The 13,218-nt window shown below is 47.1% G+C and overlaps 1 protein-coding gene across 3 annotated transcripts in view; it reads right to left on the minus strand.

The window, feature by feature from the left end:
* Positions 1-1,126: 1,126 nt before the first annotated feature.
* LOC135903790 (leucine-rich repeat and immunoglobulin-like domain-containing nogo receptor-interacting protein 4) overlaps positions 1,127-13,218 on the minus strand; it is a 31,604-nt gene continuing 19,512 nt past the window's right edge. For all 3 annotated transcript variants that reach the window (XM_065434193.2, XM_065434191.2, XM_065434192.2), the window contains exons 2-4: positions 7,819-8,782; positions 2,540-2,757; positions 1,127-2,009 (exon numbers count right to left, since the gene is read on the minus strand). In XM_065434193.2, the coding sequence (XP_065290265.1) occupies positions 1,766-2,009; positions 2,540-2,757; positions 7,819-8,757 (1,401 nt within the window). In that variant the 5' untranslated portion in view covers positions 8,758-8,782 and the 3' untranslated portion in view covers positions 1,127-1,765. The remainder of the gene's footprint in view (positions 2,010-2,539; positions 2,758-7,818; positions 8,783-13,218) is intronic.

Consider the following 13,218-nt stretch of genomic DNA (forward strand, 5'->3'; position numbering starts at 1 on the left):
GTGTGTGGCGTTACAGTCTGCGTTACAGACTGATACAAACTGCGGCAATGACTGGTCGAGTCGTGTTCGACCATGGGTGTAAATTCAGCTATACGACTTATGTAACCTTGCTGCAGCCTGCTCCCTACGAATGTTTGGACGCTAAGCGCTAAGTATCCGAAGAAAGCTGCACTGGTGCGCACCTGCACATAGAGAAACAAAAACAGCACGTGTGTTACAATAAGAGACCCAACGGCGATGGTCCGCATTCGAATATGCGGACATTTTCGTTCCGCATGGGGAAGACTCTGTCGGAGTTAAGGAATCATAAAAATTAAGATTGTGAAGTTGTGCCCATGTTCACATTCATATAAACTATAAGCAAGGCTCTTTACCGTAAACAGCGGAAAGAACCTTACCGTTTGTATGTCTTCTTTACTTTTCATTATGGTTAACGGTGGTGTCGTTATTTGTTCGCCTGTATTTTATCTTTCTTAATACTCACGTGCTTAACCTTGCTCCTGTAATCGGCAGTTCATGTTCTTCGGATTGGCTGTTTCAATCTTTTGTTCGAATGCGGCGCATTGGATCAGATTTAACCTTCGTGCAGTACGCCCTCGCGATAATAAGTGACCAACTAGCTCGCACACTGCTAAAAGGTGGATAAGATTTTACTGGAAGAGGGCGGTAGAACTGAAAATGAACTTTTCAAAATGTTAATTTTCCTACCGCTACAGGGAAAAAATCGCATCCCTCGTTACGGCGCACCAGGTAGGCACGTATGTGCGTGATGACGACCTGTATGGGCAGATGAAGGTACCATATTTCACATAATGAAGGCTCGAATCAACAGATAACTTTATACGAAGGGATTCTTCGACGTTAGCTGAACACCTTCGCACTCATCATGTTCGCACTCATCATTGCCTGGTGGCTATTTTTACGAACCGCTCTGCAGTAAACAAAATACTTTCGGAACACGACACCGAGTAGCGTTAAGCTACCCAAACAATGGCATCCTTTATTTATTTTTCCTTCTTCATTCCTTTTGTTCCGAAGAGGAGATCTTCAATATGCGAGGTTTTGTACTGAACCAACATCTCGAAACTCGACGTTTGCTGCTCTGACAGTTATGGGATGTACTCATTTTGGCTTTTCACTTTATTCAGACATGTGTACATATACAATGTGTCATGCCAATGCGGTGAGGCAAAAGGAAGCAGACGAATGCGCGTATGCAACGCATTTACGCGCACACACATTTACTGTTAGATGACGCCATCGAGCGCGTACTCTTCCCACTGAAATTGAAACGGTGTAAACTTGAAGAGCCTCTAACGTCGATCTATAGGTGTCGAATCCGTGCGGGGTCGAGCTAATGGGACACTAAAGAAAAACGCTAATTCAGTTTAAACTAAGAGAGTTTCATTTCAAAAAGCGCAATTTTCGTTGATTTTACGGTTTGAATGTGATTACAAGAAGGGAGAATAAAGGCCAAATGTTTACTTCTTAAACTACGGGCCATAACTCCGCCAGCGGTACGCCAACTATATACGAGGTGATGGATTTCAATGTGTTTTCTCGCATTTCGGCCACTGTAGCGCCGTAAAAGTTCTCAAAGCTCTCTAGGTTCAGACTGTAGTTTTCTTAGGATTCGGCTAAGCCCATGTGAAATCTATTACATGCCTGAGCAGACGCCTTCAATATCCAGGACGTCACAGTGAGCTGGGGCCGGAACTTATGGAGAGGTGTTCCTTCTGGGCGGCGTAACGCCCCTAACGCCTCTCTAAGCGCGCACCTCTTGGGATGAGGCGGTGGAGTCGCGAAAGCGCGAGTAGCGTGGTGCCTCTCGGCGCTTGGAGTATGCGTAGACGGCCATGCCGATGAAAGTGACTGCTGCCGTTGCGATGATGACGCACATCATGACGATGGACGATGTGAGCTCGGGCGAGTCGGCATCTCCGCACGAGAACTCGTAAGGCAGCAAGTCACCCACGGGACGCCCCTTCACGCCGAGTGGCGCCGCGCACCTGCGCATACGAGTGATCGCCTTGTGTGAGGTGCCCAGAAGTCGCGCGATTGAGTCTCTACGCCACTGCGCACTAAAGGCTGACAGCGTTAGTGCGCAACCGTATATTTTGGCTCTCAGTACTAAGGCACTTTTGATTGATTAATTGATTAAATAAATGATTACCTATTTAATTAATTTATTTATTTATTTATTTAGTAAATGATTACATGATTGATAAATTGTTTAATTGAATAATTGACATCATGTCAAAGTAGCATTTGTGTAGTGCAAGGCGACATGGCACGGTATAGTGGAAGACACCGCAATATTTTAAACAAGTAAGTTTCGGGTCTGCAGCACTTATGTTTTGAAAGAAATTTAACTATTTAAGGAGGACGGGACAACATGCACCAAAGTCTCAGTAAACACGTGTTTTCGCATACCCTCCACAAGAACGCGAGCGGAAGTTTAACCCTATAGCTCTCAGATGCGGAATGCGACAGGCGTTAGTCCGCCTGGAAGATGCTAGGAACGAAGGGGCGGCCGCACCTGGGCTTCTCGTCGGGTCGCAGCCTGTCCACCAGCGGCGCCATCCAACTGAGCCGACAGTCACACGTCCACGCGTTCTCGCTCAGGTCAACGGCCCTGAGTCGGTTCCAATCCTGCAGCTTCGCGGAGAGGCTGCTCAGGCCCGTCTGGCGCAGGTGGAGCTCGTCAAGCTGCACCGGGTGTTCGGCCCACTCGCTGTTGAAGGCGTCCGGGTCCAACTGCGCGTCGCACGAGTTCAGGGGGACGCTTGCTCGTACTATGAGGTCGCAAGACGTATACTATCGCGAGCAGTATATGAAAGGGCACACGGCAACGCGTGCCCTATAAACTCAAACCTTACTTGGGGCAATATACGGTGGCCGCCGTCGACAGCGAAGTGCTAAGGCGGTCACTGTCAAAATGCTTCATGCTTTTACATACGGATACGACCTCTCCTTTTCGTATATTTATCATCTGGATTGTATTGCATTTGTTTGGTTTTACGTGCCAAAACCACTTTCTGATTGTGAGGCACGCCGTAGTGTGGGACTCCGGAATTTCGACCACCTGGGGTTCATTCACCATCTGGAGAGGAATTACATTTTAAGGATATTTAAGGGGTAACATAACTGAAAGACACGCATGTGAGCACTAGTAAATGACAGTTGGAAGAATGGTGGCGCAAAGAAAGAAATAACGACGCTATAAAGCCAATCATTCTACGGCGAATAATGCAGCGTAGTGTTTAAGAATATTTGCAACGAAAGGACTTCCAACAAGAGGAACAAAAGGAAGTTTAAGGACCTACATGCAACAAAACGCTTTAAAGAACGATGCCAGTCCCTCCTTTAAAAGTACATGTTCATACCATCAACATCATCAACAACAGCAACAATTACATCATCAATTCAGCAGCGCCTCTCTCACCACTTCGTTTTAGGCAGCGTCCACCATCACGCACCATTTCAAGTTCTGGCTGGAGCTATATCACACGCGCTCCTGTGTTCCCTTTCATATTGCTCACAATAGTACGAGTTACAGACAGTTTCGTTCCATGCCATAGTGCTAAACTTAAACTCAGCTGATCGCATCCGACAAACCTTTCCACCCGGAAAATACAGCGGGTGTTGCACTCATGTGATGCGACTATAGGAACGGAAATAAAATTTGTACGATAATTCAAAGAGCTGTTCCCCGCGTTTGGTATCCAATGTGGCTGCCTTAGGACAAAAAATATGCAGGAGCAAGTATTCGCAACAGTATGAGGTCGGTATCGGCTACAGAAAAAAAAGAATCCGAGAACGGCTCAGCACATTGTGATGACATGTCCTTCCCGAAGCGCTAGATTTCAAAGCTAATGCGACCGTTAATTGGACAGCGGTCGAGATTAGCCACAGACGCTTATGGTATTGATGGAAAAAAAAGCAGTGAAGGCGATACAAGCGTACGCCACTTTACAAAATAAAATATAGATATTGAAAATACTAGACTGCAATAAAAATAATAAAGCCTGATAATGATCAGCTAAGGCAGGCTAGCGGACCATTTGTCGCCCCCCCCCCACTTCAAAACAGATGTCACCATAATCATCATGTCAAAATAATCATGTCAAAATCATATGTCAAAAATCATCATAATCGTATGGCTAACACGGCAACGCGGCAGGGTGTTACTGGGACGTTACTGTTACTGTTACTTTTTCTCTAATTCATATTGCTCTTTCGTGTTTCGTTTTTTTTTCTCTTTTGTTTCTATTGTCTGCAGAAAATTATTCAATCAAGAGAAATTAACATTCTCAGCATTTTCCTGGCAAACAGTGGCACAGTTACGCTCAGTGAGTGAGCACTGACTCCTACATTACTTTTTGTAAGTTCGCGAGGCAATGCGCCTTCATTAAGAACCATGTTGCTTATAAATTTGCCACCTATGGTGCACTTACGAGTCGAGCAATAAGTTTTCTAGTTCAGCTTGCGACCTCTTCGCGCATTACATCGCTCACTGTAAACTCTGCGGAAGTAGAAGGCGCCAAATTAAAGGCCAAGTACAACGAAATTTCGGACTGCGTTAAAAGCCTTGTTTGAGATCGTGTGTATATAAAGCTGCCTCCGTGCAAAATTTAAATTTTACATTTGAAATATGAGCCGATGCTTCGCGAGAAGCTCGCAAAAACAGACGCGTTTCATACTAAAATTAGAAAGCAGGAAGTGGGGGGAGGAGGGGAGGGGGAACGCTACTTTTACCACTCGCCAGAAGTCACGCATGATCCAGAAACTTGAGGACCAGCTCGGCTCTCCGGCACAACCTCCGACATTTGGCGGCGCCTGCGGCTGCCTGCGACTCGCTCAAAAATTTTGGAGGTGGCGTGCTTCGATTTACGCCATATCCGCTAACCATCAGGTGCGCATGTCGTGTGCAAATGTGCTGTTTAATAGCTGCCAATAAGAAAATTAGACAATTACCAGCTCTGCGGCTTTGACAATATTGCTTCGATAGCATATTTACTATACACCATTATAAAATTATAACCAAGAGAGCCTGAGTGAAATTTCGTTGCAAGTGGCCTTTAATACTCACTGGCAAGGTACCTATGAAATTTCCGACGGCTGTTTTGAAAGCTATCGTGCCGCACGCCCCGCCCCGCCCATTTCTCGACCATATATATTACGGCCACTGCGGCCACCGCTCGCATCATCCGGCACCCTGGCTAAAACGTCATCGGAAGACCTGATCTAATGGCACTAGACGCATCCGGTAGGTCAACTACAGTGATATTATGGTAGTACCAATTCGATCAAAGATAATAAAAATAAGATTCATACACAACCTAAATAAAAAAATTTGTTTTGCCTGTAACGTGAAACAGTGATGCGGTAGCTGGCGAAGTACAAATGCACATTTCGCGCGATATTTCTTGGAGTGAACATTCGCAGGTGGCGAGTGAGCACTCTCGTTTCAAGAAGCGAAAGTGCGAGTCGTATTCATTTGTGGAAGTTGCGCCTCCCAGTGGTTAAGTGAAAAGACTCGGTTTTTCTTCCTTCTTTTATCTATCGGGACTTTGCACTGGTCTCTACTAAAGCAACCTTTTAGTTTCTTTCATAAAAATTCAGTCGGTTTTTCTCACATGTATATTTTGGCCACCCCATTAGTAGTCCTGGCGCTATCATGCTAAAGAAAACGAGATGACGTCTGTGCCAACCAGTAAACATGAGAAGAAGCCGAGCGCTAAGAGAAGAAGACTAATGAAGACTAAGCTGATGCGCTCAATCATTGTCATTACGTGTAGCAGAAGAAGACTTGATTAGTTTAGGACCACCTCCGAAAACGGGAACGCGACGTGTTAGAACACGAAGAAAGCGCGGATGTCAGCTCTGTACAGTAAACAGATGTTCAGTTAGCCAATCATGGCAGCAGCTACCCGCCGTGGTTGCTCAGTGGCTATGGTGTTGGGCTGCTGAGCACGAGGTCGCGGGATCGAATCCCGGCCACGGCGGCCGCACTTCGATGGGGGCGAAATGCGAAAACACCCGTGTACTTAGATTTAGGTGCACGTTAAAGAACCCCAGGTGGTCCAAATTTCCGGAGTGCTCCACTACGGCGTGCCTCATAATCAGAAAGTGGTTTTGGCACGTGAAACCCCATAATTTAATTTAATTTTAATGGCAGCAGCTGTCGGTAGAGTGGCTGAGAGGCCAGAGGTTCAACCCTCCTTAGCAAATCAGGAACACGCAGTTGCTCTTTGTGTAACTTGATAAAACGTGCCATACATTCCCGAACATACATACGCACTGACTGCTCCAAAGCAATCTCAAATGACAACGCCACGCCAGTACGGCGGACGCACCTGATGTAATAACGTCATTCATTGAATTTCGTTCTTTGTGCTTGATCCCTGATGAGTATTTAGAAGTATAATATGTAGAAAAATGGCAATAAAGAAAAGAATATATAATTGGTTGAGCGGTACAATACTAGACTGTCAATCTGTAAGTCGTAAGTTGGAATGCTCGCCCAATGAGAATGAGAATTAGCCCAATGAGAATTATTATTTCCTTTCTGTGTAAGCTTTGCGCACGACAGATTTTGGGATTCAAGCGACCAACGGCAGCGGTCACCTGCGGAGATCAAAACAACTATCAGTGAGCTCATAACAGCTATCGCTATAAAAGATGTCAGTGCCCCCCCCCTTCCCCTTCTTCCCTCCCTGCGCTCCAGTTTGTTACTGTCAGGCTTCCTTTGAAGTTGTTCGCAACTTTTCCCTTGGTAATCTTTTGAAATGACTAAAAGCTTGCTGTTTACGTGTAGGAAATCGGAAAGCACACTCTTGGAAAAAAAAACAAATCAGCCGACGCCGTGCGTAGCAAAAGCTAACGTCGACTACTAGTTACCCCACTTATCTGTATACGAACAAACATGTTGACTGCAAACACGCTGACGGCCCTGGCAACCAGCGCTACAAGAGCAAGTAAACATTCCGCCATAAATATCGTCCCACAAGATCTCCTGGCAGCCAATCGTGTGCTTTCTAAGACTTGACAACACTGTGGACATCAGACTACCCACTGATGGGAAAGTGCTCGCGCTTAACGACATGCGCGTTTCTTTGGTGCACCTGATGTGATTAACATTGGGAGGGATGCTGCTTTAGACTCCGGATAGAACAGAACCTCCCGGACCGGTATTCACAAAATAAGTTCAGATGCTGGAATTGTTGGTTGGAGCACACGTCAGCCAATTGTGATGGAGGACGTGTTAATGGCGAAGGCGGCCGGCTAATGGCAAACAGCACTTTGTTAATTCGGCCCCAAATGTACCAGCGGCTACAATCTTGCACTGTCCGGTCGACACCACTTTCTTCCACGGGCCGACGCCGCTTAGAAAGGAATGCGATTTTTTCAGTACGTACCACATGTGCCCGCTCTGCGTATGCTCCGCGAAGCCATGAACATGAACTCCAGTATAACCCCCAAATGTATATTTAACAATAAAACAAATTCGCAGCAACAACGTGTCATTACTCATTCCCCTGCGGCTGCTAAAGCGGCGTCTCTGTTATATCCCTGTTCTGTCTTGGCCCAGCTCTGTTCTATCCACGTCAAGGTATCGTTACTTCTGTCATTTCATCAGGATGCACCAAGTGGCTACACGTTACGACGGATGGCTTGAATGAAACAAACGACCGGCGCGTATGACAAGCAAGTTCATTCAAGCTCCCGTGTTCTGCGCAGTGTAAGACGAGATCGAACCCACAACTTATCCGAAGATTAATCTTACTCATTGGCTCATATAAAACTCTTGGCTACCTCCGTCAGCTTCGGGTTGTAGCTGAGATGCACCTCCTTCAGGTTGGGCAGGAGTCCGAAGGCGTGCGCATCCACCTTGGTCAGCACGGGCTGGTCGTTGAGACGCAGTACGCTCAGCAACGGCAAGCCAAACAGTCTCAAACCGGTGATGACTCTAAGCTGGTTCCGGCTCACATCGAGCGAACGCAGCATCTTCAGCGTCCGTAAGGCCTGGTAGGGAATGTCTCCGAGGTCGTTACCGGCCAACCCTAGAGTCCTGACGCCAGGCACGAAACGAAAGGCATTTGGAGGAATTACCACGTGTCCCAAGTGGTTCATCTGAAGCACGCGAAGTCGCGCTATAGGCGTGAAGGCGTTGCCCCGCACGTAGTATATTGGGTTATGGTCCACCACGAGTTCCTCTAGATTCGTCAATCCCGCGAAGCTTTCGCCGCTGAGGATGCGCAGCTGGTTGTAGCTGAGGTCGAGGGCCACGAGCGTGTTCAGTCCGTGGAAGGAAGAGCTGTTGACGATCCCCATCGCATTGTTGGACAGAGAGAGAGACCTGAGCCCCGAAGTCACGTTACTACGGCTGCCGCTGACCGGTATCCACCAGCCTCGTGACATAGAAGCTATGTTGTTGTATGACAGGTCCAGCCTCGAAACTGTGGGCGCCGACGCGAAGGCACCTCGCTGGAGGTGCCAGATGCGGTTGTGCTGCAGCGACAGCGACGTAATGGGCGCAGGAACCGAGACTGCTTGGAGCTCGGAGGCGTTCCGGGCCGAGCAGTCCATATTCAGATGGCCCGGCTCATGAGTACAGCAGTGGTATCTGCTGCAGAAACTTTGGTCGCTGTGCTCGGACTCTGGCTCGCCAGGCGCCGCCATGCTGACTGCAGCGAAGTGGCAGGAGGCCAAGAGCAATGCGCAGACCTGATATCCCAGCGGCCACGCTGGCATCGCGTCGGTGTCACACGGGTTCGTCCTGCGACATGAACAGCCCAGCAGGAATTTCAGGTAGCAATTTTTAAGGCAAGGCACTGCACTCGAAGCGAAAAGCAAAAATGAAGTACATCGGTCAATAACGAAACGACTATTACCATGCGTGCGCACAGCAAACATGTCACGGCCTGAGTCTTACTCGCACATCGAAAACTTAGCATAGTTGTAGGTGCTCATCTGGGAGATCCCTTCAGATAAACTGTGGTTAGAATGGGTAAGCGTTCTTGAGGGATAGCGGAAACAGGCACACGTGATGAAGACTCCAGTTTAACGTACATTACCGTTTTGACACGTGCCTGTTTGTACAAAGCAATAACCCGGCGGCCACGTGATTTCGTAGGTGCACCCGTGTGGTATACAATTCCATTGCTTGGAATTCGTTAACCAAGGCTACCAGGCTTTACTGGAGGGCTTGCGGCATTAGTATATACTATATTCAGCATCTCGTTGATAAATCACAGCGGCACACTTTCCCTAAATATGCAATGATAAATTATGTGCGAATATGTGGCGTCGCAGTAGTACTTTATGCATCGCAACGTGACCCATGACGTTTTGCATAGAAATTTTTACAAAAATCACAGAGTCTCTATCTGCCCTTCCTTTTTTATTATTATTATTACTATTATTATTTTCGGCGGCATGAAGGGTAAGTGGGAATGCGACGCTCCAGCCATGAATCCTCTTGTTCTTCCTTAATTCATTCTTCCCTTTCCGTCGTTTATTCATATTCTTATGTTGCACCGGCGAAGGGTAAACTTGCGGGCCGTGTGCAGCTGCCGATTGAACTATTATTTCGTCTCAATCATAGCCTCATAGCAATTATTTTTGAAGAGAAGAACAAAACTTAAAGTGGTACTATTTTCAATACTTCCTAATACATTTTCTCGGCATTGGCTCGCATGAAGCCACGCCCCGCTATCGCTTGAATTGGCCACTCGCTGGGACAGATGACGAGAAATGCATAGAAGCGGAGAAAAAATAATCCTTACAAAATGCAGGCCCGAGCGAATTCTCGGGAATTAACGGCTTCGCGGCATGGACGACGATGCTTACGCATGAAGCACGCAGCACCCGTGTGAACGATGCATGGATATACGCACGCAACTTGCAGTTACGCCCTGTTAAGTCCTCAACCCGCCATCTCACTCCTTAATTGCGTTCCACTACATGCCTCCATTATAAAGATGCACGTTCTGATTAAGCCGTAATTCGTGTGCCTTATAATAATTACCGACAGAGCCACATCACGCCCGATGCCTAGGACAAGAGTTTCGTTCTAAATCACTCGCTGAGCAATTTAGCTCCCCACGTTGAGCGTTAGAAAGCAAATTACCTAAAGTAAAATCGCAGAAGACGCTGAACTGAAGCGATAACCACGCAGACCTCTAATATGACCTGCGATTCCGGGCTATTTCTGTTATATTTCTTTCCTAGTTTAGATGGAATCACACTTCGCGCGCCGCCCTCGATCGGGCTTGGATATCTCTGACGCTCAATGGAGTCGACCAAAGCCGTTCAGTTCCCTGGGGCTTCTTCAGAGACGTGCCAACGTGAACGAACCGAGTTTCTGTCGATTTCACCGAGTTGCGGGATGACTTGCGCAGCAGTCGTTCTGTAAGTCGTCGACGTTCGAAGCCCGAAAGACTTGACGAGCAGATCTCACCGCCTATCGGTTAGAACAAGACAAGGAAACTCGCGAGATTTCCCTCGGGACCGGCGTGAAATTGGGCAAAGTGAAGATGTCTAGTGGCGGAAGCCGGTAATCTATGGAACGGTGCTTGTAAAATGAAGCGTGCGGGCACACTCTGAGGATCAAAGGGCATAAACAGGCGGCGCTGTAATGAGCTCTAGCTTCACCTCCCTCTCCCCTCCCTCCCTCCCCTTTCATCCCAATACCCCGAAGAAGCGGCCGGTCACATAGCCCTGATTTAGCGCTAGGTCTACTTGCTCATCTATCTGCAATATGAGTTTCCGCATCACGCACCACATCAGGCAACGGTATAAGACAGCGACGCTATACTACTACGACGGTCATGAAGAAAGTCATATCACACTGTACAGGCGCGTCCGATGTGAAAGGGAACAGTTAATTAGCCTACTGCGGAAGTGAGAGTTCGTATGTTCAAGTTGCTGATCGATGCTAAGTAGCCCTTGTGATGTGAATAACTCGCTTCGTGGAATGATTTTGATAGCGACAAAGAAAAAGAGAGAGAGATTTGGTTACCGGTTTTTGATGCAAATTAGGCGGGCTAATTTTATACTGGCGCTCCCTCTATACGCGGTCATAACGACAGGTGTTTTAAACTAAGCCGGTTGCCAAGTCGCCATCTGGCTTGCTGAGGCCGGCGCAAAACGAAAGTGGAGAAGTTTGCGACATAGAAGAAACCATGTGAAAGCAATGCACAAGGTTAATGTATTTTTGCGAGACCTTTCACCGCAATACTGATGACGCAACATCCGTGCGCACTTTTCACCTCATTCCAGCCAGAAAATCCTGGAGTTGTGTATCGATACGATGGCATTTATATATATATATATATATATATATATTACCAACTGAACGTCGGCGCACAGCATTCTTGAGGATCTCAACTCATTCGAGCAAATGACCATGAATTCTTGTCGACCCGTGCGCAATCATCTTCTTCAGTACGACTACGAAAAAATGGAATGGAACGTTATAATCGTCCTGCCGGCGCTACATCAAAGCTCACTGGTGTTGCAACGAAACGACGCGTTTCGCGCGACAAGCCTAAATTATTGCCTCTGCGAGCTCTTACAGGTTGCGCGTAATGGACAAAAAGCGCCTTCATTGCACGTCAACGCCACCTGTTGTCGTTGAAGACGCGCAAAGAGCTGAGAAGTTCATTAGAGAGGCAAGAAGCGCGCCAGGTCATAGTCACACTAGCGAGCTAACAAAGGTTTCATTTTCCGAATGCTGCAAATGCCCAAGAATACTGTATCTTATCGCTTTCGTTTCTCCCGTGAGGGCCAGAGCCTCCGGGGAAATCTCCAGAAGCCCGTTTCCTCCTTCAAATGACAAGCAACGAGATCTGTTAGGCACGTGCCGTGACATTTGCAGACTTCTGCTTAAGCCTGAACACTCTGCCGTCCCATCCTCTCGCCCACCAGCTGCGCCAAGCTTCTCTAGCATTACTGCAGTCATACAACCAGGCACGTTCCTTGATTTTTTCCGCGTAGGCGAGCAGAAAGAACTAGTGAATTTTCTCTCACTGCATCACGGGTGCCGTCATGGCTGGGAAGAAAGCTTGCAAAAAGAATGAGGAGCTTGTGCCCGGAAAATCGCTTCGGTGGATATTATGTTCTCGGACCTTCTTTTTAATCAGGCTTCCTACCGGTTCTTTAGAAGCCGCACCAAACAGACACGATATTATTGAGAGTACGCGACGTTCGCTCCACCGTCGAATACTTGAATGGTCTGCATTTCTCGTTTATGCGTATACCGCGAGAAATTTCAAATCGCGCAAGTCAACGGCACAGCGCCAACAAAGTATACACACGACAACTTTAGGGCAAAATACGTAATTTAAGGACTAGGTAGCCATCTTTAGGAGGATGACAACTTTCAAGAGAAAAAGAAGTCAGCAAAGAGCGCGCTTTTTCCCCGTGTGCATGCACCAGAATCCTTTTAGAACTGGCACAGCAACAAGCACAAATTATCACAACTGTGAAAAGTTAGCTGTCGATAACGTTGCCAGGCACCAATGGTAACCAGAGAGAACGAAAATTGATTGCCACGCTACACGGTATATGAGCAGACACGCACTACCTAACTTCATGGGAGCTCGGCTGGATTACCTTACGTCTCGGTTAACTCCAACCAATGTGGTTAGAGACACACGAGGTTCTTTTTCCCGCATTAAGATTTCCCAGCAACACGTGTTGCCAGGCCTCGTCGTACAACTTCCCCCACCCGCTTTTGTGTCCAACTTATCCACTCGGTGCGCACTCTTATGTAGCAGCATAACAGACGACCGAGCGAACTGGAATGAGTGCGAAAACTTCACTATGCTCTGCTCACGCGTGACGCCTTCTGCGTCATGACGTCATGACATACACCTCCTGTGAAACTAAACCCAACTTGGTTCGCCTGAAATTTATTATTGTATAGGTTACTTAAAAGAATCTGAGGAGTGCCGGTATGCGTTCAGCGTTCCGAGACTCCGGCCTTGCGTTGCTTTATATATTCTTGTTTTTCATGAGCCATAATAAACTGGAATAAACTTTCAGAGCAAACCATAACACAGAATTTTATAACGTGTTTTTAAATGCAGTTCTATCACGTCCTTTCTTAATGTGTATTTTCGTTTACTATTCTGAATTTTTCTTCCTACACTGTATTTGATAATGCTTGGCAATGTTTATTGCTCTGTTTGCATGTATCTGCAAAGCTAC

The sequence above is a fragment of the Dermacentor albipictus genome, chromosome 4 (assembly GCF_038994185.2).
Source record: "Dermacentor albipictus isolate Rhodes 1998 colony chromosome 4, USDA_Dalb.pri_finalv2, whole genome shotgun sequence".
Lineage (NCBI taxonomy): Eukaryota > Metazoa > Arthropoda > Arachnida > Ixodida > Ixodidae > Dermacentor > Dermacentor albipictus.